The following is a 24,597-nucleotide window of genomic DNA, read 5'->3' on the forward strand; positions in this document are numbered from 1 at the left end:
GGGTGTGTGTAGGTGCCGCTGATGGGATTCAGCACGAACTTTCTTCTTAGCTGCCACTTGAAATTTAACATCGTTCTATAGTTCCACTATTTTGGGTAAAATATATTCTGGGTCACAGAGTAAACGTGGGTACTTAAAGTCAATGATTACAGTCATTGCAGATGATTGTACAGATATATACTTTCTAAACAATAAGAAAATATGTTTATTTAGGTGTTACAGACTCAGCAATACTTTTATTAATTAATTTAAGGGTAAGTATGATGTGTCAGTATATTGAATTTGTGGCAACAATCTCACAGTTAATTCATGAGACTCAGATAACAGTTTAATTTACAATATCAAAGAGTATTAAAAAACACTTTCTGATAAGGTTCAGTAAAGAAGTGTGTCAAAGTGTACGGCGAGGAATCAAATCTGACAATCTTGGCACAAGGCACCAATCCCTGTGTCACCTTATAAATCACTCAATGCTGCTGAAACTTCTTTTACTTTGGATGCTGAGACTGTATCATTTATCACAGATGGATGACACTGGCTAGTTTCCAAAGAAAGGCAGAAAAAATAACTTTTTTAATGTGGTATGGTAGCACATCAGCACAATGTCTTACGACCTATTTAAACAAAATAGGTGCTTTTTCTTTTTTCCAAATAAGGTTTTATCAGAGAAAATAAGGTCACTTGAAATTGAGTGAATAATGTAGAAACACAGTTTTCTGCCAATTCAATTAAGGTTATAATTCACTGTGAAACTATAATGCTCCCAAAGATTTGATATTGTGGGAGGGCTTATATGCTCTGGCGTACTATATGAAAATACTATAACTGATGAGGATTTTCATGTAGCTCAAGCTAACCAGGTTAATGTCTGCTGGCAAGCAGTTTAACAACCAAATACTGCTAAAGGTTACTGGGTTGAAACTGTACAATGAGACTAATCAGACTAAATATATAGGTCAGGTTAGGTTTCAATCACACGCTCCTAGAGACATCTTTGTGACCTTCTGATAGCCACTGGTTGTAAGGGGAAAATGCTTGTTTGACAACTAAGTGCAAGGTTTCTATCAGTCGTTGTGAAATTGATTTCAAAGTCCCATTCACACAGGTCTGGAGACTAAGTCAGGGAAAAGTGTTGTAAAGGAAAAATGTGCTTTGTATGACTGATTGATGAGTGGAAATGACATTGATTGATAAGAGGTATACAATGGTGCACTAAAAGCCTCTTTTTGATTGGTAGCAGGTTGCCAAAGTAACCCGTGGTTCGCAAGGATGACACTGGCTTGTCTGCAAGCACTCGCAGACTACTCGCTGAGTGACAGTGAAGTCCAGTGAAAATGGACAAGGCTTGCTTTCAAAGTAAAAGTAAAAGTTGTAGGTAGCTACCAACATTTATTTTGGAGGTGATTGTTCTGTATCCACTTTGTATTGCACTTTATGAAGTTTCACTGTAGTTTGGAGAATAAAAAGCAAGTGTTTTCAGACAGGTTGGCATCTTCCAAACTATGGGCGACCATGGGAATTTTGCAGAGGAATTCCAAGTAATCGCAAGGAGGATTTGCTGCACTGCCCTCTTTGTCATCCAGTGACACTGGTCACAGCCAGAGGAACTTACTACGGGGAACATCGACTTGTGTCTTGGCTTATGTGACTGTGCCCTAATATATCTTTCTTGAGAAAATACAAGACATTTCCTGCACAATCAACACTTCTTTCCATTGTTTCACATGACTCCTCCTTATATTGAACAAAGATTAATGGGACTGTTTTGCATGTTTAGTTAATTATGGGTTCATCTTTTTACTTTTGCAGGATGCCGTTGTGTACCTCTTTGCTACTGCATCACATTTGCTCAATTATAAAACGTGACTGCTGTGGCCTTGCATGATAACATAAGCTTATGCACGTGAGTTTTTGCCCCCATGATTTTGTGTTAAGTTAAAAAAATGGACCCAGTTGCAAACAAAAAAGCTAGACTGACTGGCAAGAGGTATGACTAAAAGGAACTCTAATCTCAACATTGTGAAACAACAAAAGAGCCTGCAGCAGGGTTGCGGGGGGGGGGGGGGGGGGGGGGGGAATCCACAAGGAAAAAGCAAATTTCCAACAGGGGAAAAAGACTAACTCAGGAAACACACAAAGGCTGCACAAGTGCTTGACAAAGACCTACAGTTGGAAAGACACACAGACAAACTACACACTGGGGAGAAGAGCGATAAGACACAGATAACCTTAAACAGACACTGGTGAGGTTGGGAAGAGGAGAACATGAGGAATTAAAAACCTGAGGGATTAGCCTTCAAAATAAAAGAATGGAAGTAGTTAGGAGAGTTAAGAAAATATAGATGAAAAAAAAAAAAAACAACTCACAGACACAAGAAAATGTTACGACTGATCATTTAGAAAACCAATTGAACTTCGAATGAATAAAAGGAAAACGAATCAAATCTTTCAGTGTGAGTTTGTGACAGCGTTTAGTTGTTCGCTATAGGTTTTGACAAAGCAGCACATGACAGCTCTACACAAACAATGCTGTTTCAGCAGATAATAGGTGCTTGGGAATCTAGCAGCGTAACACCAATTGCGAGTGAAGTGTGAATGACATAAAAGCTAATTAAACGTCCCATACTGCTGTGGCGTGACAGCGTTACTTTCAGAGCGGCTGATTAACTGAAATATTACAACGCCTTCTGTATTTGCAGTGGAAGAAGATGCCTTCAGAAATCGATTGATCTATTTACGTATGTGGCTTATTCAGAGATGATAGCCTTAGTTTAATTGCCTTTTTAGAAGAAAATGCCAGCACAATGTGACAGACAACAAGATCAAAGAGGCATTCAATTTTCAGTCATTGTAATGTAGGCATAGTCAAGTTGACTGTATTTAAAGGGCTTTTAACAGAACAGGTTTGTCACAAAGTGCTTTCCCAGAGCAGCTGAGCAGAAGCATCCCCTTGCTTTTCAGCTTTAATGGTGCCTAATACGCTGTAGGAGTTTGACCTGCAGTTATTGTAGTGCATCCACCACTTCAGCTGCATCAACACGCCTGCACGACAACTCAGTATTTCAGGTGTCCTGGCTTCAGCTCCACTGCAAGCAGAAGGCACTGATCTAATTTTAAGACTAAATCTGTGTTTTCCTTTTTAGCTAAAAATCCTCACTCAACCTCTTTGCTGATGTGATTTCGTGAAACAGAGCCAGTGCTGTTGCACATCTCCGCAGGAAGCGCATTAGCAGTAACATGATATTAGATGTGATATGGTGAAGTAAAGAAATAGCTCGATGGGAAAAAAAACCCAAAACACACACAGAACTTTAGCTGTCATCTTCTTTTAAAGCGAATACTAAATAGGAATGAAAGGGTGGATTCTATTGCAGATGTAATTGGTTAATTGGTTAAAAATATATCAGTGAGTCCAGCTGAACCTGTTTTTCTCACACAAAAATCTGGGCACAAAGCCACCGTAATTCACGTTTTATGGCGATCCATTGTGCAAATGGTAACTGAGACGGAAAGGAGGTCATGAGAGAGTTAGCCGTGTGAGTGACTGAGAGGGATTTTCATCAGTTGCACAACAACAGAGGGGGGTATTAGGCCTTGGCAGAGAGCTGCTACCAACTGTTGGTCTGCTACAACAGAAATGAAAGAAGCTGCTTTGAGTGTGAAGAGCTTACTTTAATTATCAGACAGTGGAGTCAACAGTATGGCTCACTGTGCCTCGCTCTCACTCTCACTCGTATATCGTGAGCAGGCAGATACCTCCTAACACAAAGTGCAAGCAAAAAGCTACGCATATGTTTTTTACACCATTTTCTGAGTGCGGCACATGTAGGCTCTGATATTTGAGCGAACTGAAACCTGAATTCTGAGTCCAGCAGCTTAACATTTCAGAGAGCGATTTATGCAGATGAGAGACGACTTTAGAAGAAAAGGTGATATGAATCATTCTAAGTGGACAAGGAATTGTAGTATAAATGAGTAGGCAAGCGAATTAAAAGATCAGAAAGTGCCAAATGGTAAGCTCAATGCTATGTGGGAATAGAAGCACATGTGCTTCCGAGAGAACTCGGAGGTGTCAACCCTTCATCTGGACAACTGCACATCTTGAGTTAAGATAGTCATTAGTACTTCTATGCTAGCATAATGGGGAAATACTAGGAGGTTTGAAAGTTACAAAGTATGATTATTGTATAACGTGTAATGTGATTTTCTTCCTTTTGGTATAATGTATCTCTAAAAAACTCTTTCCATGCCATAACACATAATTGGGTGATCCTTTATGGGATTATATAAAAGATCTACTATGTCAAAAACCAAGAGCCTCTGAGATGGTATGCACTCAAATCTCAACGAAATCGAAAATGAAAAGCACTATTACTCAAACAGCATGAAAAAAACCCTAACTCTTGCCATCGATCCTTCAAGAATGAAGAGCTCCTTTTATTTAATGCTTTGGGAATATTTTATTGCAGACGGTTCTGTTATAATAAATCTAAGAACTTTTGAAAGAATCATTTTGCAAGAGTGAGAAATATTTTCAAATGATGAGTATGTGGACTGGACGTGTAGATTTTCAAAAGCTTTAAAAACTTGAATGATGCAGTCCTCGCCTATCTTATAGTCACAGGCATGCATTACCCATGAAGCATTAGCCTCTAACACCTGGCTCCAGGAGGATGCCCTGGTTTCCCTAATACAAGCAGATCTTTCAAAAGACTCAGATCCAAGAAGGGCTTTGAATCACTCTTATCTGTAACGTGAAACCAATTTACCCTGTTATACCCTATCAGGAGCTTTTATCCCTACACAGAAAAGCTGCCAGGACCAAAGGTCTGTAAATCACTGGATTAAACTTTTACAGTGAAGCAGGCACCAAAGAAAATGTTGACTGCCCCTTTCACCTCACTATGCATTTACACTTTGATACTCTCTGCTGTGAAGAGCATCATTTTATTTCTAAAGTTCCATAAAATACCCCCGTCACAATAAAAAAACAAACAAAGAAAAGCAAAGAGTAAAGCAAAGAATTACTGTCTCACTGTGACAGCTTAATGTTGTCCCTTTTCTTAGCTTTGCATTAATAAATAATGTTAACAATAACAATATTAATAATAATGAGTTGTTTAAAGAGACACCCTCCCACTGTGTTTGGCATATTCCAGGTAATGCACTCAAGACAAAAACACTTCCACAAAGAAATTTAAATTAATAATAGCTCCTTTGGCAAGTGTCCTTTCTCCTCTGTCTCCCAGGTGCATCTCAGGAACATCAGTTGACCAGAATCAACTGATTTCCAGTGTTTAAAGCTCAGGATTAGTGACTGGCTGGTCACCCTTTCATACAAGCGATCCAATACATGGAAAATGTGCACTGTGACAGTCGCACAAACACTCACAGCTCCATGCTACGCTGTTAGCACGAAAGTGAACGAAGAAACAAAGTTTGCACAAATAAACCAGTCGAAAAACATTTGTAACCTACTGAGACACTTAACATGGACAGTTTAATCAAGCTAACAAAGGAAAAGTGGCTAACACTAAAGCTATCGAGAGCTCAGAATCAGCCACAAGCCAGCAGCGGACTGTAAAAGATGAAAGCTGCCATGAATAAAAATTCCAGAGTCAAGAGAAGAACTTAGCTTTGAAGCACTGAAGTTATAAACATATTGGAAAATAATGTGTGACAGAATCTAACATTAGTTTTGTTGTATAAATCTGATGCACCTGCTTTTGATTGGTAAGGTAAAATACATGAGGTAAAGGCAGGTGTACAGCAATTCATTTTCAGATCCTTATTTATGTTGCTTTTCAGTAGGATAACAATATTTTGTCAGTTGTGAGAGTGAGAGAAGATCCTGTAAGTTACTGGAGTTTGGGGGAAATTGTTAATTTTAATAATGTATTTGTTATGAAAAAGTTTCCACAGAAAAGAAGTTGAGTTTTGTTCATATATGCTGTCAGTTACTGTTTCTTAGAAATAAAACTGAAATCAGCGAAATTGGTATAGGCAAGTCACACTAAGAGTATATTTGAAATCAGCCAAGAACATTTTGTAATCGGTGCATGTTTAGTACAACTCCAAGAGCTAAGTTTAATCCTTTGTTCCAAACAGGAACTGGCCCAAACACAAGACTACTAAACAACCACATGTCATAAAACTCTGTAGAGAGAAGCAACATGGCCCAAAGCAGAACCTATATAGTACTGTTGTAGTTCTAGATCACCTTCTTTCAATTTTGTTTAGGTATGGGCATAAAATTTCAGCGTATACTTTAACCACATTAACCGCACAAGGTGCCAACACTGAAGAGTGCCATCAAAAATAAAATTAATCCACTGCGCTGTTTCAGTAACTCAGATGCCAAGAGTGAAGCCAGGAAAACTTGTTTGCTCACAACATTTGGAGGAAGAAAATTATATACTCCTAATGAAGCCCTGCAGGCAGTTTGTCTGCACCGCTTTCTCCCTTTGCCGAAAACTTCGGGCTTTATTACCTGGCAGGCTTTTAATGTGCACAAAAAAGGAATGTAACACCCTAAGGTAAAACCCAAAAATGCTAAATATGGTCACTTCAACACAGCATATGGCAAATCAGCAAGAGATGTTTTTGTGACAGTGGAGGTGTATGTCTTCATACCCTTTAAAGTGACAAAAATAAGAACTATATTTAACAAGTGTTTTTCCAGGACAGTTACACACACACACACACCGACATATCTAAAACAGTTGTAGGATTTATAGCAACCTCAAACTTTCTGGCTTCCTCTGAAAGCACCACTATCTGGAGGTTCAATAGCTGACTGCAGAGCTGCTCTGTATGCATGTCATGTGTAAAACTGCTAAAAAAAAAAAAAAAACACAGGCGCCAAATTAACTACTTATACTGTGTATCCACTGAAATGTTTTTTGGAGCAGTGCTAAAGTCGATCTTTGCCCTGTTTGATTTATGTACCCCTTAGGTGTGGAGGTGGGCAGGGAGTGAGGGATGTCTTTGAGTGCCACTTACATGAATGCAGCAAAACTTCCCTCTGCACTTTAATGTAGTTGAAGTAGGCAAGGGAATTCTTGTGGTGGGAAGTAACTGGACCAAGGGCTAAACAGACTCATCTCTGGTTATCACATTGATTTTTTTTGATCTCTCTCATACTACCTTCCTCTCTGTTTTTTTCCCCTCTCTGGCTCAGAGATTCTTCTGGAGTGCTGTGAACTCCTCTTCTCAGTGGGAAACGGTGAGATCTTCAGACTGAGAGCTTTTAAAAGCCCTGTGATTGCAGACCAACCCAGGGCTAGGTATCCCCCTAAGACTGAAATTGTTGCCATGGTAACACCCACTGTTGGCCCTGGGCTGGAACAAAATAATGCACACAGGAGGTGGAAAGAGAGTGCCTGAGCAGGTAATCCATTTGACAACACAATGCTCAAACATGCCAAACCTCTATGATGCTTATGTTTCATGCAAACCTGACACACAGTAGGTACTACGGGCAGCATTTGAGTCTTCAGATGCTTACCATACCCAGCTGACAGAGAGAATATTTTTATTGCACCTCCAAGGTGCAGGAATATCAGTGCAGCTTATCGGATCTCGAAGCGTGAGCAATGAGGATATCTCCGTAGGCAGAGTGCAAAACTCATAAGGAATGCAAACAAACATATTGATCACTTTGATTACCTTCATTGTCCTTAAGGGTAAAGTTGGGATTAACTGGTAGCTGGCTCGGCGAAGCAAAGGAAAACCGCTGTCCGTTGGCAAAGTCATCCTTATCCACTGCTGTGACAGTCTGGATCACCTGTTGTTCACAAGACAAAGGATAAATCACGTTCCAGCGACGACACCTGCAACATTTAATTATCTGCCACACCACTTTGAAACACTAACTCTGATTGCACAGAGGACAAGGAGCTGATTTAGTTTCTCCAGCATGTCTTGTGATTTGTTGATCATAATTAGTCACAGTCAAGAGTGCCTCTGACCTACAGCCAAATGCGCGTGTAACTATTTTTTCTTTACTTGCGTGCGGCGCTCGAAGGAGACTATCTAGTTGTCACACTTGCATCTGAGAGCGTTCGGCTTGTGCAAGGGGGAGCTGGAATCTAACAATGAAAGACGTGCTCTCGGGGCAACCTTACTGCCACTTCTGTCAGATTACTACGCTTAATTGGTAAAAGACACAGTGCGAGCGAGGAGAGATTGTGAGGTGAGAAAACAATGACCTGATAACCGAGAAAAAGTTTAAAGTGTGAGATCGGGGGCATTTTTTTCTTCTTCTCCTGGTGTACTTGCTCAAGCCTCTGTCCTTTGTGTCTATTTGTACTTATGTGGATGTCATGCTTGACAGAGTGGCTGAGTGGAGCGAAGCTCTTTCTTCTAAGGGCTCAAAAGCTAAGTTCTAATTGCTGTTGTTTTAATCAGTGTGGGAAAAAAGACACATGTTAAAAAGATCATTCTTAAAACTCAGTGGGATGTTTGCGAACAAGATGGAGCTATACAATTTGCTGTCAGCATGAAAATGTCTGCATGGTTTGATAGCGGGTGCAAATTTGTCTTCCATTAATCCATTGTTTGGCAGATAGTGACAATCAGCTCTTATTGCAGGCATCTTTTGGGCTGAACATGTCCAGTGATCTTTGATCTAATTAGCAAATTCGTTTAGTGTAAATAAATAAATAAATCCTACATGTCACAATGTCAAATTATACATATATATAGTATTATATAGTCACCTATAAAACTAAACAGCCCATCTTGAAAAGTGTTATCATCCCTGCTTTTCTAAAAGTTGTACATGTACACTGCTTAACCACCACCTAATGTAAGGTTTATGCCACAGCTGCACTAAATTAGAAGTACTGCTAATTACTAAACTTGTGCTTCATGTTTATGCAATGATTAATCCACCAGTATGTGGAAGCTCTTTAATTTAAATTACATTTCGAATGCTAAGATGTAAATATTGTTGCCATTCGTGGATTTTCAAATATACAGTTTTACAAAAACAAAGCCAAAAAATAGTAAAGAACATTATTACTTTTTCAATTATTATTACTATAAGCCCCAAACAGAAAACAAGTGTCTTAGTAGCTAAATGTAAATTTTAATTTTCAACATGTTTCTAAAATATTTGTGTTTTGCTATTGGTCTAATAAATGTGTTAAACACACGAGGTCACTTATACAAAAGTCAAGCATTTTTACTCCTTTAGCAATTGGCCAGTATTGCTGTAACAGTAACTCATTTTTTTATTTTAACCATGGGACACCTCAAGCTTTAAAAAAATCTGCTTAAACTTAAATGCACCGTAAAAGGCAAAAAAGTGCTCAGTTAGTAAAAAAGAACTATATAAGAACCAGTTCCCAACCATTTACAGTGTACCACTAAATATAACTTATATATATAACTAAATATAGGTGTGATAAAATGTTACTTCTTTATTGGCAAGAGGTATTGTGTCAAAATTTTGATAGTCATCTTCCAACAAATTAAAAAGAAAAGAATCTAATTGCTGTGGTATTAAAAAGAAATACAAATATATTTTAAAAAATTAATGAGAAGCTCAGTTTTTAAATGCATTGTCTACTGAATAGTGGTATCCTGCTGTCTCATTCAGTGCATTATAATACTTACCAGTTAATCCCCTGAGCCAAGAACCCTCGGGCAACAATGTAACCTTAATACAAATTTAATACAAACTTTCATTCGAACTTTTCTTCAAACTTTTCTTCCAACAGCTCAAAACTATTAAAAATGTATTTAGTTGTGTCTTCCTAGTCTTTACTTCATCATCCTTTGCCGAAGCAGCCTTTCAGCCATTTTCCATGCTGCTGATCGCGCTGTATCTCAAAAACCTTCTTAATTTGAATGAATCAAAGACTACTGAGCGCAAATTGGAATGAGCTTCGATTTAGAGCTGTCATGGTTTGCTGCTGAGATACTCATTTTGAATGAGGGATGATTAAGCAGCTCTCTCCAGTGCCTTCGCAGTCTCTTATTGCTCAGCTCTCGGTGAGCAACCCGAACTGCTGAGGGAAACAACAGTTCGGTGCAGAATTCATGTAGTCAGGGAAATGGCTGTGCTTAATGGACAGCGCTCAACACTTTACTTCTGAGGTGTTTTTGACTTGAAGGAATGTTTTAATGTTTGAAGTCAGAGATGAAGAGGAAAACGGAAATAGGTGTTTTTGTGTTTTTCTAGGGGAGTCCCCGACACTTACCTGTCCCGGCCTTGAGCTCTCACAGACAATAACTTCCTCATCTGTTGCTATTTCTGGTGGATTGTCATTCACGTCGAGCACCTGAACAGTTACAGGAACGTGACTGAGAAGGCTGGGATTGTCTGAAGCAGAGAAAGAAAAGAAAAAGAGACAAAAGAGATAAAAGCCAAGCGTGAACCTTAATAGCAAAGTGAAAAATTCAAACATTTCAAACTAGGGCACGGCGTGCTCTTCCTGTTAGAGTGTTTATGGGTTTTGTCTGTCGGTTTGTCATTATAAAAGCACTGCGGGTGCAATGCTGCACAAATCAACTTTGTTTATTAAAATTGATATAAGCATGGCTTTTTTTTCAGTTGTAGTTCTTGGTTATAATGCATAACCCATCTTACATGCAAAATATTCAGTTTGCAAGATTAAAAAATATACTCAATGGTTAATTTTTAAACTCAATTTAGTGAAACATTTTTTTTATTATCTGTGTAATGTGAAGAACATTAGTATTTACAGGATGTTACAGGTCCAAGACTGCAAAATTGTCTAAGAAAAAGGCTTTTATGACCTAAACAGACCAGCATCAGTACTAAGCAAAAAAAAAAAAAAAAAAGAAGCAGGGCTAAATGTACTGTTATAATGCAAGTGTCTAAAAATGGCAGATTGAGCTACTCTTATGACTGGGAGTATACAGGTCACATGTAATTTTTCTCTGGCCCCACAGCAAGGGCCCTTGAGCAATCTAGTTAACCTCAGCAGCCTGCAGCTCCTCTGTCACTGACAGAAGAGTTGTTTTGTAGCTTCCAGGTGCGAGTATGTTTTACATTATGAGTGTAGCAGAACAGTGCTGAAAAATAGCATGCTTCCTCAGCAGAACCTTCAGTGAAAGAAAAAAATATATATACATATATGTGTGTGTGTGTGTGTATATATATATATATATATGTATGCATACACAAAGTTAACGCAGGTGTTCATGTCTTTGATTTAAATGAATGCTCCTGCATCTGTACTTACTATATCTTGTGCAGCATTTTATTCACCACCTATTGAAGATTTGACTTTGCACCAATGGTATTCCAAGACAATATTTCCACCGTAAACTACCAATTTAAACCCCCAAACACTAAAATGTTATTTTATCACACGTTCATCCTCTAATTCACTTTCTCAGTTTGGACAGTCCATCTATTCCCACGCCTTTTCAGGATAAAATCTCTACAGGATGGTTCACAGTGAACTGTTTGGTGCTTTGTCTCGATGACACTGTGTCCTTGCTCATTCAAAGAGGTAAAAATTTATCATTCTGCCTTTTGACAGTGTCTTGGCATGTAACTGTATCCTTGAATACTAAAGAGAAGTTAAAAGAAACATTAGCATTCAGAATCCCACTCGCCTGGCAAGAGATTTGCCTAATTGTGATTACAAATTATCCAAGTTACCTGATAGCAATTGGAGTTGGAGGGGCATGTATTGATTTAATTAATTTTCACTGCAGGAAAGGACACTGAAACAATTGAGACTAATTAGATTTTTTTAGTTAATTATAAGAAAAAATTATACTCCACATTCTAATCAATATGCAAATATTATCCTTCACTGTTGTTTTCTCAAGTCTTCAGACTGTTAATTCCATTACTTACATTGGACTGTTTAAATCTGTTGATTATTTTTGTATTGCTGTTAATAATCCCATTTAGGCTTCTTGGCGCACTGAGTTAAACGTGGATAAAATATAAACAGTCCACAGACTGCACACCTACAAAACTTTAATTACTTGACTTTAAGCAGTTTTCTTAATAATGATTAAAAAAATAATTTTTCCTTTTTATTTACCATTCAAATTACATTTCATTTTTGCAGCATAGCTCAAATAACACACATTTATGGTCTGCATGTCAAAATAAGAGGAATATAAGATTTTATATATTTAGAAGTTGGTACACCTGTGAGCCATAATATGATTTTATTAACTAGTTTTCAATCGAAGAACTGGGTAGAACAAGTATTGACAAAATTATAGTACATAATGTGTTTTTGTATTCTTTCCAAACATTTAATATAGAAAATTAAATAACTGCTACAAATCTGCAGCAATAAAAGTGTCCATCAACATACACTGTACTGATGCACCTTCAAATATGATTATCTACATACATTTTTTGCTCAGTAGATAAATGGAAGCTGTTCAGTGCAGATTCATGTGCTCATTCCTTTTGGAACCTTTTATTTTGGTGATATTGATTTGGACTCCAATTTTACCCTCTGTCTGAGTATATGATCCCCGCAGGGTGTCTTGTTATCTGGTGGGAGAGCATTTAAGAAAAAAACAAACTCGGGGTAGAACTACAACACACACCTATTTTGTAATTTCTGCTTTTTGAATCATCTTGCTGTCATGGCACAGAACTCAACCATAATTTGAATGCGATTCTGATTTATAATGTCTCTTATTAGCTTGAGGCAAAACAAAACAAGAGTGGAAAGATTGATCAATCTCTTGAGTGCCTCTTTCAACCGAATGCATTACAGCATTTTCAAGTGTTTATGACTGTTCAGTTCATTATGTGCAGTGCATCTCCCAATTTGCTTATTTACCTTTAACAAACAGTACATTTAATTTTTATGGATTTATAAAACAAAAAAAATCCACTTTGTTAAATACTATAAGTGTAAAATTAAACTTTAATTAACTACCTGAAATTGTAGGGCTACAAGAAAAGGCAAGTTGTTACTTCATATAAGCTTTGTTAAGATGAAGCATAGCAAAATACAGCTGGTATCACCACTACCCACTCATGAACATTCACATAAGAGTAAACAGATGTACCAGTGGCATTACATTTACTTACTCTTGTAAACATTTTGTATACGGAAAGCAACCTGGATACCTACCAACCTCCGAAGCCATAACAGTGATGTTGTGCCAAGGCATATCTTCCCTGTCCAGGGGCAGTGTTGTATATATAACTCCACTGTATTCGTCGACTCTGAAATAATTTATACCTTCCTCTTTTCTGTCCAAGAAGTATCTATTGAAAGAAAAACAAGATTGCATTTGATGTTATGCATACATTTGGAATGTGCAGTACAAACCCACAGCAAAACCCTCTGTTAGAGATGTCAGTGTTGTCAGGATAAGGATATCTACACACTGTTCTTTACATTGAGATGTCATAACGTTTTTGAAATGCTAATATATTATTGTATTCTAGGAAATTCAAAGCATAAATGACAATCCCTCTTCACATGGCCAAAAGTCTGAACGCACCCCTCACTTCTTTTATTTTGCCAGTAAAAAGGTGAATAAGAGCAGCAATTTATTTATTGTGCATTCATACATAGAAATACATTGAATAAGGCAAAACCCAGAGTTTGTCCAATTCTACAAGTCTCCCAGTTCTACCAAGGTTGAAGTAAATATTTGGTACGACCACCTTTATATTTCATGCTTGTTCGTTTTTTTCTATCCAGGTATGTATGTTTAGAACCACTGTTGTGTTGAGAAATGACACCATTGCCAGTCAAATCCTTCCAGATGGTTCTGCATGGTAGATCAAAATCTGAAAGTATATGTTTTCATTGATTCCATCAATTCTGAATAGACCCCCAACATCACAGGCTGAAAGGCAGGCCCAAACCATGACCGAACCTCTCCTGTGTATGAGGAGGTCACTGTTGAGCCTCTGTCCTTACCTCAGTCTATTCTTCCTGTTTCCTTTGTTTTTTTGTATTTTCCTATTTCTTGAGCCTAGAGAACTATTGGTCAAGATCACTTTAAAAAATTACAAACATTACAAGAAAGTCTTGGAAACAAAGCATAAAGAAATAAACACTAATTTCTTAAACACTAATCTAACTGGACATTTCAGTATTTCATTAACACTACGCCACAGCAACGTGTTTATCAACAACCTAAAATCTCTAAAAGTGCCATTCTGTACTAATTTTGTTCTTCGTTTCCTATTCTGTGTGTAAAATACTTTTAATGTATAATAAAGAATTTTAAAACTTTAAGTATTTACTTAACTTACCTAAATTGCATAAATTTAAATGGCTCGTAAGAGACATTAAAACAAAACAAAAATATATGAAGTAAAATCACAAAAATCAAAACTGCGTTTTTAATAGGTAGTCTTGTTTTCCATCCCTTTACCGTTCTCTGTGCCGCTGCTACTTTTAGATAATTCTTATTTAGTCCTGTCCTGACCAGCTTGCTGGATCTCACCCAATGTGACAAGACAGCAATGCTTCAACTTTAATGCCATATTGAGGAAGAGGACAAACTTGCAGGGAGCCTAATCTGGTGAGTACAGCAGGTGGCGTGGAAAGATTGTTTCGGCGAGGCCGAAAAGCTCTTGTATTTTCATTGCCTTCTGCTATGGTAAACAATGGCCCACACCACATGTTGTGCTCTTCCCAGATGCCTTAGGACATTACAGCTGTACCCTGTTTTAACAATCTGACCTCAGGGGATGAATTCCCTGTGCACAACTCGGTATTTGGAAGAAATAATGATGCTCATGGTCAGTTCCTGACCTTGTGTGCCACCTTTAGGCTTGGCCTCTACATTCATTCATGGAAAACAAATAAAAAAGAAAAACAAGAAAAGAAACAAGTCTGGTGTCAGAGTCCTGGAGCTTTTATTACCAGGGATTATTCTAGAATCGTGACATTAAGGGGTTAGTCTCTAGATGTTCATTGAGGTGAAATTGCAAATGCACAAGGGTAAGTGGCTAGAAAAATCTAAAATCTGCAGGAACGTGTGAAGCGGTCCAGAGAGGAACACAAGAATGAGACATTTTGCAAAATTTTAATTAATTGTTACCACGCCTGATGGAATTCCTCTGGTTATACAAAAATAACTAAAATAAGACGACATAAACAAACTCTTTTAAAGTTGGTTCCTCAAGTTTGCAGCATTTTTCCAACACAATCTTGATAATGTGATTAGGAGATTAAAAAAACAAAACAAAACTCTTGGACAGATGACAATACACAACCACCATCACTGAGCAATACTAGTCAAGCGTACACCGATCCATCCATCTATTTTCTGGTTATCCAATTCAAAATCACCAGGGCGTGGAGTCTATCCCTGCTGCATCTTTGTATATAATTCTTTTAGTATCCTTTTCAGTACTAAGTTATAGAAGCCTCAGGATATTATGCAAGGGCATTGTGTTTTGTGACCCTGGCTTACAGTCTACCAAGCCAGAGTCAAAACACTATGCAACAAATATTTATTTGTTTATGTCCATTTTATGTTTCAACCCCCCCCCCCCCCCCCCCCCCCCCCCAAAAAAAAAAAAAAAAAAAACGTAAAACAAAACCCTGAATTAATACGATTTAGTAAAGCACAACAAGAACAAACTGACACACTGACGTGACTGAAGTGCAGAGGCAGCATGAGCCAAAGGAGACATATTTATGCTCCTGTGATTTTCAAAGCCTGGTACCTCCACTAAAGCACACGAATAGAATAATCCCTACAGCTTTTAAATGGACTTTAGGTCTTGACAGAATGTTCTGAAAATACACATTTCTAAGTCAAGAACAATTATCTTCAATATTTAATAATAACAAAAGGCAGTGTTCTCCTGGCAATGTTTACACTCTTGTAATGGCTTTCTAGCAACAGTGTTATCAAACTGAATGCAAAGGAGTCTGTGGAATACAAAGCAGAAATGAGCTCCAGTGCTTCTCGAGAGTTCAAGCACAAAGTGAGCATTGACTACGTATTCCCTAATTTATCTCTTAATGACCTATTTATACCTTTGATCCAGCGTTTATTCTCCTGTGCAATATACCCTTAAGTCGACAATTTTCAATCGACACGAGAGGTAGAAATGCAGCGTGTTTACTGATGCCAGGACTGCATTTATTGAATATTTGAGCTCAGATTGCCAGTGTTCCTGGAACCTGCAGTAGTAATGTTGTCATGATTTATTTAATTTTCAGGCTCATACGAGCATGACATCCTTTCAGCTGTTAAAGTAAAGGTCTTCAGAAGAAAAGCATATTGTTTCATGGCATGTCAGATAACCAGTGAAACGTACACAATGCACAACACTAAAAATATGTTTTGTTCTATTTTTTTTATATAAACTGCCAATTGTTTAACTAAGCATTTAACCTAAGATTTTAATTTATACACAGTGTTTAAAATGGTAAAACACTATAATAATTATAATGGTAGATTTTAGTGGTATTTCACTGTTTCCTGTCTTACTTTAATGAGTCAATTGACAACTGATGCAGTCAGTTAATACTGGCTGAAGATGGGAATCTGTGCTGTGAGTAATGGTAACTAGGCCAAAAAACTTTTCAAAACTATTCCTAATAAATATGATAATGTATAAGAGCAATCAGAGGTAAAGACCTCTGGAAAACTCTTTTGATTATTCAGATGTCAATTTCAAACCATTTCCCAACATTTCAAATGTCACTTCAATCACATATTTATTTCATTGCCTGCATGGGCAGACTTCTGATGATCAAAGAGAGGCAAACACTGCTGAATTTTACATTCTGATGCAGACACAAGAAGCAGAGGCACACTTGTTTAGCTTTCAGTGTTCAAGTGGATGTTATCAGAATACTTCCTGCTGCCTCCTTTACGTGATGAACAGCGCAAGTAATGTACTGCGAGAATGGACCAGGTATTCCTCAACGAACGCAAGGAAAAGTCTTTCATATGTAGATTACCTTTTCTTGTTTACTACAAATCTTTCACAGCTTGTCAAGATTAATACATGAATCAGAAAAACAAATCTTCACCCTATGTTTTCCAGACATTTCAAACTGTACGACATTCATCAAGGACGACGAAGCTCACCTCATGCAAAACAGACATAATTAGAGATGCTGTGATAAGGAGTTTTATGACTGATTAAGTTAACGGGTGTCATATCTGTGTGGTGCGACTGACACCAATTCAGCAAGTGATAATATTATTCAAAAGAAACTTTAAAAAATGAATAGAATAAGGGACAGAAAGAAATAATTCTTTTTTTTTACCACTCCAATGTGAAAAGGAATTTAGTATCCCAATTAAAACCATAATGCTGTTTGAAACCATCTCCAAAATGTAAGTTTAAAAACAATATATAGTTTCTTTTCTACAATAGACCAGCTTCATAGCTTTGAAAATCCTCTTCAAACCTGGACTTGATTATTTTTGGTATTTTTAAACCATAAACCATCATTTATATGTAGACTTGTGAAATCTGAACTAACAAGGAGAAAAGTAAAGACTAATGATTGCATACTTTTAAATTCGTGAAACCTTTACTTTGTCTGTGACAACAAAAATGCCAAACAGTTGATTAATTAGTCTTGGTTTCATTAATCTTGACCTGTTTGCTTTGGTCTAGATGTGAAAAATAAGGCAGAATAATGATTAATGAGCTGAATCATATAATATATTTCATATATTATGTTGAGCTCCGGATACAATGCCAGGTAACTCAAACAAACCTCTGCATACAGTTGGTTTTGATAGAAAGTTCTGACTGGTAATTCATCTTTGCTGGAAAAGAAGCAGAAAAATCCCAACATAGACTCAATAAAATGGGAAGAAATCCAAACTGTTTCTAAATTAAATAACCTTTCTGGCATTAAAATTCTGAGTGAAGTTTCAAAGGTATGAAGAACACAGCCTGCCTAAATAGACGGTGTAGCTTGAGCAGCACATTAGCAGGGCAGCAGCTGTCATGTACCTTGCACTCACAATTATAGCAACATTTCTGGTGCTCCATCTAAGTCAACACAGGAAGCATTCAGGCAGAGTATGAAAGGAAAAATCCTGTATTTTTAAACCTCCACCCTCCATTTCTTAACTTTTGGCTTCTGCATTATTAAAAGCGACAAAAATATTTAGAATTGTTTCAGTATTAGCAACTACAGAACAGTTGTGATACAATGCCATGGGCCAACTGTCCACTTAGTAAAAGTGGTTATAACTGCCAACAATAGGTTTTGATTGTAATATGACAAAAGTCTCACTAAGAGAGACATGCCAACCTAAAACTAAGGTGAGTGAGAGTTAGAGAGAGCAGACAATGTGGAGTAACAAGACTGTACATAGTAAATATATGCTTTCTATATATAAATATAGAAAGGTTAGGTTAAAACAATAATAATAATGGCTTGAGGTTTGGGCAGCAGAGTGATCTAGTGGTTTGGATATATGTCTCAAAGCAAGAAGGGACATTTGCACATTCTCCAGGTACTCCAGCTTTCTCCCACAGACATGACTGTTAGGTTAAATGATTATTCTAAACTGGCCGTAGATGTGAATGTGAGAGTGATTGGTGACCAGTCCAGGGTGTATCCAGTGCCATGCCCTACAGCAGCTTCAGCCCAACCATGACCCTGAACTGGATCAGTGGATGAAGACTGATGGGCTTGGGGTTTCAGCATTTCCACATTGTTAGTGCCTTTTAGGGAGCAGTAACTTATTGAATTTACGTGTATGTACACGCTCCTGTATGTGCACATTTCATTGCAGTTAATCAGAGGGAATAAATGAAAATGCATGCCATGAAAATGTCAGAAGTAAACCTGTTGTGATTTTCTTTCATATTCGTATTTCTGTCATGTTATTGATGTGATTAGAGTCAGTGCACGTAATTTCTTGCTTCTGACAGTTTTTTATTTTACTCTTGGGTGTATGATGTCAGTGTGTATTTGTGTCTAATATTGTCACAACTTGGCCACCTGCTTTTCAAGTCTTTCATTTGCTAGGACCAGCCAGTGAGAATGTTTTTAAAGGGACACTGTCCTTAATGGAAGAATAGTTGTTTTAGATAGTGTATAAACATCATACATCCATTTTCAAATTACCATCCAAGCAAGTGAGTAGTAAAAATAAGGAGATGGACAAACACTTTATGGCTTTCTTTGCTCAGTAGTGGACTCATTCTAAGCATTTTTGCCCCTTTGATTAATTTTAGATGGAAAAATAGATCCCAGGATGTATGTAGATATAAATAAGCCTCAAGCATAATGTGGCTACTGTGGAGTAATAAAAATACATAATGAAGTCTTTGGCTCATGTTTACAGTTGTTATAGCATGAGTAAAAGTTTTCATTAGCTTTGTCCTTGAAGTTGATGCGTTGAGCATCATTTGAAGGCAGCCACAATGGATATGGAAATGGAAAGTACACTTGCAATTGGTCACTGTCCTGCAGAAAAAAAGGTGTGTATTAATATCTGTGGCCTTCACCACCTCCACCCATTTCCATGGGACACCTTATAGACATCAACTGCACACCTGCAGCTGTATATTTACTGAAATTCTCCTGCAGGTTATTTGCTAGACTGCTCCTTCAGTAGCTGTTGGAGTGTGACACCCTGACCAATGTGCAAATAAGACTCTTCTTGTGCCCAAGTTTCACCTCATCTATTAGTCAAACTTTAAAATCCACACACCCTAAAAACCTTGCTATGTTAAATGAAAAAAAATAAATAAATAAAGCTTTCTTAAAGGAACGTAATATTAAACAGAGATGTTTGCTGCTGTGAGATTCAGGAAGCATCATACACCAACTGGGCCTAAAATGCCTGCAAAAAGGAACATGTATTTTAATTTGTTGAAGTGAAAGGTCAAATCGATGTTGACTGATAAAATTTGCTTCTGCTTCGGGGAAAGCTGTGACATACTTCAACATTTGAGGTCACAACTTTCGTTTGCTTAAGCTGTGTAGGAGGTGAATAGCAGATAGATGAATTCAACCAGTGGCTTACTGTAACTGTTTGCTGCTGCAACAGTACAGTATCAAGAACCTAAACAATCTTGTGCTTATGACATGGCCCACTGCAGCTCCCATCAGGCTCCAGCATTAATAGAAGAGTCTTTAGGCACTGCATGATGCCCTGTATAAACAAATTACTGTGAGAGATTACAATTCAGAGTTCTGGGTATATACATTCCCCCCATGTAACCCCTTTATATTACCTTAGGGTATGTACTAATGAAAATAAACCTTCAGCGTCAGTCCACATTTTTTTTCTTTTGCACTTGATGAGCCAATATGTTCCAGTTTGAGTCCAGCTGATGCTGATAATGGCTGACACAGCTTTTCCCATACATCCTTAACTGCAACTCTCTTACAAACCTCTGGAGCATGCCTTGTCATGTACCAGTCTCAGATCTTTAGTTTGTTAAAATGTGTATCCTATACTCTCTCTATACCTTTCTACAGTCAATTTATGTGGTTTTAGAGTATTTTAGTGTTAATAACTAAAACAAATTGTCATTAAGAACTGGGATTTGCGTACCGTACCTTGTCTGCATCCATGCCCCCATTTTAACTCATAATCTTTGAATAATAATGTAATTTTCTTGCTCACCTACTATTCACACTACGTGTAGTATCAACCAAAAATGTAAAGTGCCATACTGCTGTTTAAAAAAACCCATTGCTCTGTGGTCCACGGCATAAGAGGTTAACAGCAATACAGGATTGCTTCTTATTGATATAACAGCAATACTTCATCTGAAGGGGAGTATCATGTTTACAGCTGGTCCGCCATTTACATCAAGTCTATAAAGAGAATTCAAATGATTACAAGCAGGACAGTTGCTTGAGTGTAATGTCATGAAATGAGATACCTGTTCAGAGAGACAACCTAGGATTAGTCCACAGCCTAAGGCTAATACCAATCTTCTTTCAACAGTACAAAACCACGTGTTTATAGTGCATACAAATGTGCTAAGCAGTTGCATTGCCTCAGGTTACTTCATAAGCGTAGAGACAAAATAACCAGCCGTCTGATGCCAAAAAATTCAGATTCACTAGGCTCACAATCTACACTGCAGTTGTTTTTCTGTGTGTGTGTTTATCTACAATTCTAGTATCAGGATAAGACAAGAGTCTACTTGAAATGTTGCAGGGCATCTATAAAACATGATGTTGTACAGCTACATGGAAAAACCCTTTAGACACTGAGAATATAAAGAACATAGAGGAATGATAATTTTCTTGGAAAGAGAGAGACATTCTTGCATTTTTAAAGTGGCATTGAGTGATAGTTCTCCGGGCTTTCTAAAGGCCTTCCAAGGCCTTTTTTGGACACCGGTAGCTTTTTCACTCTTTGCTTATTTTCTTTTATTTGATTATTTTTACACAGGACCTGAGAGACGCATCTGCCCCTGAAGATGATCCACGTACTGTTTACTGAAACCTCATCCTATGACTCAGTATCACAGCAAAATGTGTAATAAACAAGCTGGTCCACTGTGTCCATTTGACGCTTTGCCTCTCCAAACCACACATGCTGAAATTACAAGCACGGGGAGATGATATATTCAAAGCCAGGAAGTCAGCAGTGAGCAAAAAAAAATATTAAATGCACACCAGGGTCCACAGGCCATGTGTAAAACATAGTGGAGGATCTGTCATGATTTTGGGGTGCATTTCAGCCAGTGGTGAATTGATGGAATTTTGACACAGAGAAGTACCATCAGATTTGGATCCACCAGGGAATACCATCTGCAGAGCATCCAACAATGGTAATCGTTTCATTTTTTAGCATGACAATGATCCCAAACACAACACTAGCACAGTAAAAGCATATCTGGATGCAAAAACACACAATAGAACACTATTGACCATGAAGTCTCCCCAGAGCCCAAATCTCAACATAGAATGGAACAAAACGCAACCAAAATCCAGGGAAAAGCTTTAAAATAACAGTGTTAGATAACTATTCCTCAAGACTACTTAAATACATTAAAAGAAAGCCTGGCTAATAGTTCAGCAGACTCTATTGAAGAATAAGGGTAGTCATACCAAATCTTGACTTTCAAGCTCAGAATTGTAAAAACTCTGCTTTTGCCTTGTGTACTGTGTACACGATCGTGGCTCAAGAGTTGGGAGTTCGCCTTGTAATCAGAAGGTTGCCGGTTCGAGCCCCGGCTTGGACAGTCTCGGTCGTTGTGTCCTTGGGCAAGACACTTCTGCGCCCCAGGGTGGCTGTGGCTACAATGTCGCTTGCCATCACCAGTGTGTGAATGTGTGTGTGAATGGGTGGATGACTGGATATGTAAAGCGCTTTGGGGTCCTTAGGGACTAGTAGAGCGCTATATAAATACAGGCCATTTACCATTTACCATTTTACCTTGGATGTTTACACTACACATGTTATGATACATAACTCCACTTATTTCCAATTTTCCCAAAAGATATGATTAAATGAGGGGTTGCTCGAGACTTATGGACTGTAAGTCTTCTAAATAATGTGCAGTTTTTAACATTTCACACGTGGTGCTTAAAGATACTATCCATGGGCTACATCACTTGTTATGCTTTATTCCCAGCTGATTTTGCTTGGCAAACGTATGTTTTATCAACTGAAAAAAGTCTAACTAAAGTCTAAAAGTCAAAGATGTAGATTAAAAATAAAAACAAAATATAAAAAACTTTAAATGACTTCACAACTATCCAGTGTTTAAAGACTTCCCTTCTTCTGAAATGTCTATAATTCTTACAGCTGATTGTATATGTTGGTAAATGTAATAAGAGTATCTCACCTGACATGACTGTTCCTGCTGTCAGGATCTCGAGCTGTTACAGCCCCCACCTGCGTGCCGCTTGGTGAGTTTTCATAAACATCCATGATATAATAATCCATAGAAAACACAGGGGCTTCGTCCACATCCCCAACTGTAATTTTAAGGGTGGCAGTGTCTTTGAAAGAGCCAAGATAGGAAAAACGAGGATCCACGTGTGTATTCACCCCCTCGATGTTGAGCGTGTAGGTCTTCTTCCTCTCGAAGTTCAGAGGCTGTTGGGGAAAAAGCCCCACAGGGGCCACATGATTAGCATGCTCATAGTACAATTAATTTAATCGCACCCACTATTTCTTTTCGTTTTTTAAAGCGGGGTAGTGAGGAACTTATATCTGTGGTCAGGGCCTAGTGTGTATGGGAGTAGGCGTGCCCCCAGTTTTTAGCCACATAAAAAGAGACTAAAGAATTATGGCTCTATCTTGCCATAATTTCTATCAAGAAAGTGAGACTGTTATAGCAGAAGGGATTATTTTACCTCACAGACCAAAGGAGTTTCTACTTTATTGCTTCTTCAGTTGGTTGTTTTCTGCTGGGTAAAATAACCATCTAGTGGTTTTGAAGAGATTCATATAACAGCTTCATTTACCTGCTAGTAAATAGTACAAGCCCACTTTAAAAAATCCTAAAGCTGACTCATTAATTCTAAACAACAACACACTTTCTGGACTAACTCCACAAACACAACTGTGTGTACTTTGTGGTGAAATTAGTGCATAAATCAGTTGTCCCTATATGCTATTACAACACTGCATGTGATAGATCTGTGATATGAGGATTTTATCCTAATGGTCTATGTTCTAACGACATTTTAAGCAAATGTTCAAAGCACTAAAGTGAGAATGCACTTACCTTTTTTAGGCTGATGATTCCTTCCCTTGTGTCTCTGTCTGCAGAAATTGAGAACATGTTGGCCCCCTCTGAATTGATGATGCTGTACCGAATGTCCGCATTGACGCCAAGGTCCTCATCATTGGCTTTGATCTTTCCTACAGGTTTCCCTACTTGAGCTGATTCAGGAACGTAGAGCTGGTAGTTTTCTGTGATGAACATTGATGCGTATCCATTTAGAGACAGCAGAACAATTTTAAACACATAATCTGCCTGCTCTGCCTCATACACTTGTCTGAGTATTCTCCTAAAAGGCCTTAGCTAAGCAATTCTAATGTGTAACCACTTGTTCCTCGGGGAATGTAATTAAAAATATTTTGCTGTGTTTCAATTGTCATTAAATGAGAAACTTAGGTTGATAGCGCTGCAGTGGAGCACATCAAACTCAGAGGCGGATGATTATTCAGAAAATGTTGATGGTCTTGAAATAGTTTTTTTTTTTTTCATTGCAGCACAAATGGAAAAAACTCAGAGCCGAGGGGGATTATACTTGATGAGGCACTTCCAAAGACAAAGAATCACAACTTTGTCATTACTTAAATTTATCATTATAATTGAGAAAATTCAGACTGCAAAACACAGGGTTTTGATGAAATGCTCATTTAATTTAAACAGCTAATTATGGGAAAATTTGACTCCAATGTGAGGATACACAGTTACAAAACAAGTATCATTCATCACAGTGACGACTGCTGAGTTGGTGAAATTTACAGTATGAAATGACAATATATGCTGCAGATAAACAGCCCCGTGTTTCCTGTGCAAACGCATTAGGACTTTTAGAAACGCCTTCCCTTTAACGTAACACACTTAAAATACAGTGGAAACTTCCTCTTATGAATGCCTCTTTAATGTAACTGCCTCAGGCAGGTGTGTTGTAAGTCTTCTGCCCAAGGCCAAGCCTGCATGGTCATGCAATGCAGCAGAAGCTA

The 24,597-nt window shown here is 37.8% G+C and overlaps 1 protein-coding gene and 1 long non-coding RNA gene across 6 annotated transcripts in view; one reads left to right on the top strand and one right to left on the bottom strand.

Annotated features, from left to right (window-relative positions):
- LOC146511680 (uncharacterized) overlaps positions 1 to 24,597 on the top strand; it is a 302,155-nt gene that overhangs the window by 218,931 nt on the left and 58,627 nt on the right. The gene's annotated exons all lie outside the window — the stretch shown is intronic.
- LOC146511683 (cadherin-18) overlaps positions 1 to 24,597 on the bottom strand; it is a 198,378-nt gene that overhangs the window by 13,516 nt on the left and 160,265 nt on the right. For all 5 annotated transcript variants that reach the window (XM_085173055.1, XM_085173056.1, XM_085173057.1 and 2 more), the window contains exons 6-10: positions 23,627 to 23,814; positions 22,739 to 22,992; positions 13,095 to 13,231; positions 10,209 to 10,330; positions 7,669 to 7,786 (exon numbers count right to left, since the gene is read on the bottom strand). In XM_085173055.1, coding sequence (XP_085029181.1) covers positions 7,669 to 7,786; positions 10,209 to 10,330; positions 13,095 to 13,231; positions 22,739 to 22,992; positions 23,627 to 23,814 — 819 coding nt within the window. The remainder of the gene's footprint in view (positions 1 to 7,668; positions 7,787 to 10,208; positions 10,331 to 13,094; positions 13,232 to 22,738; positions 22,993 to 23,626; positions 23,815 to 24,597) is intronic.

This window comes from Neolamprologus multifasciatus, chromosome 9 (genome assembly GCF_963576455.1).
Source record: "Neolamprologus multifasciatus chromosome 9, fNeoMul1.2, whole genome shotgun sequence".
Taxonomy (NCBI): Eukaryota; Metazoa; Chordata; class Actinopteri; order Cichliformes; family Cichlidae; genus Neolamprologus; species Neolamprologus multifasciatus.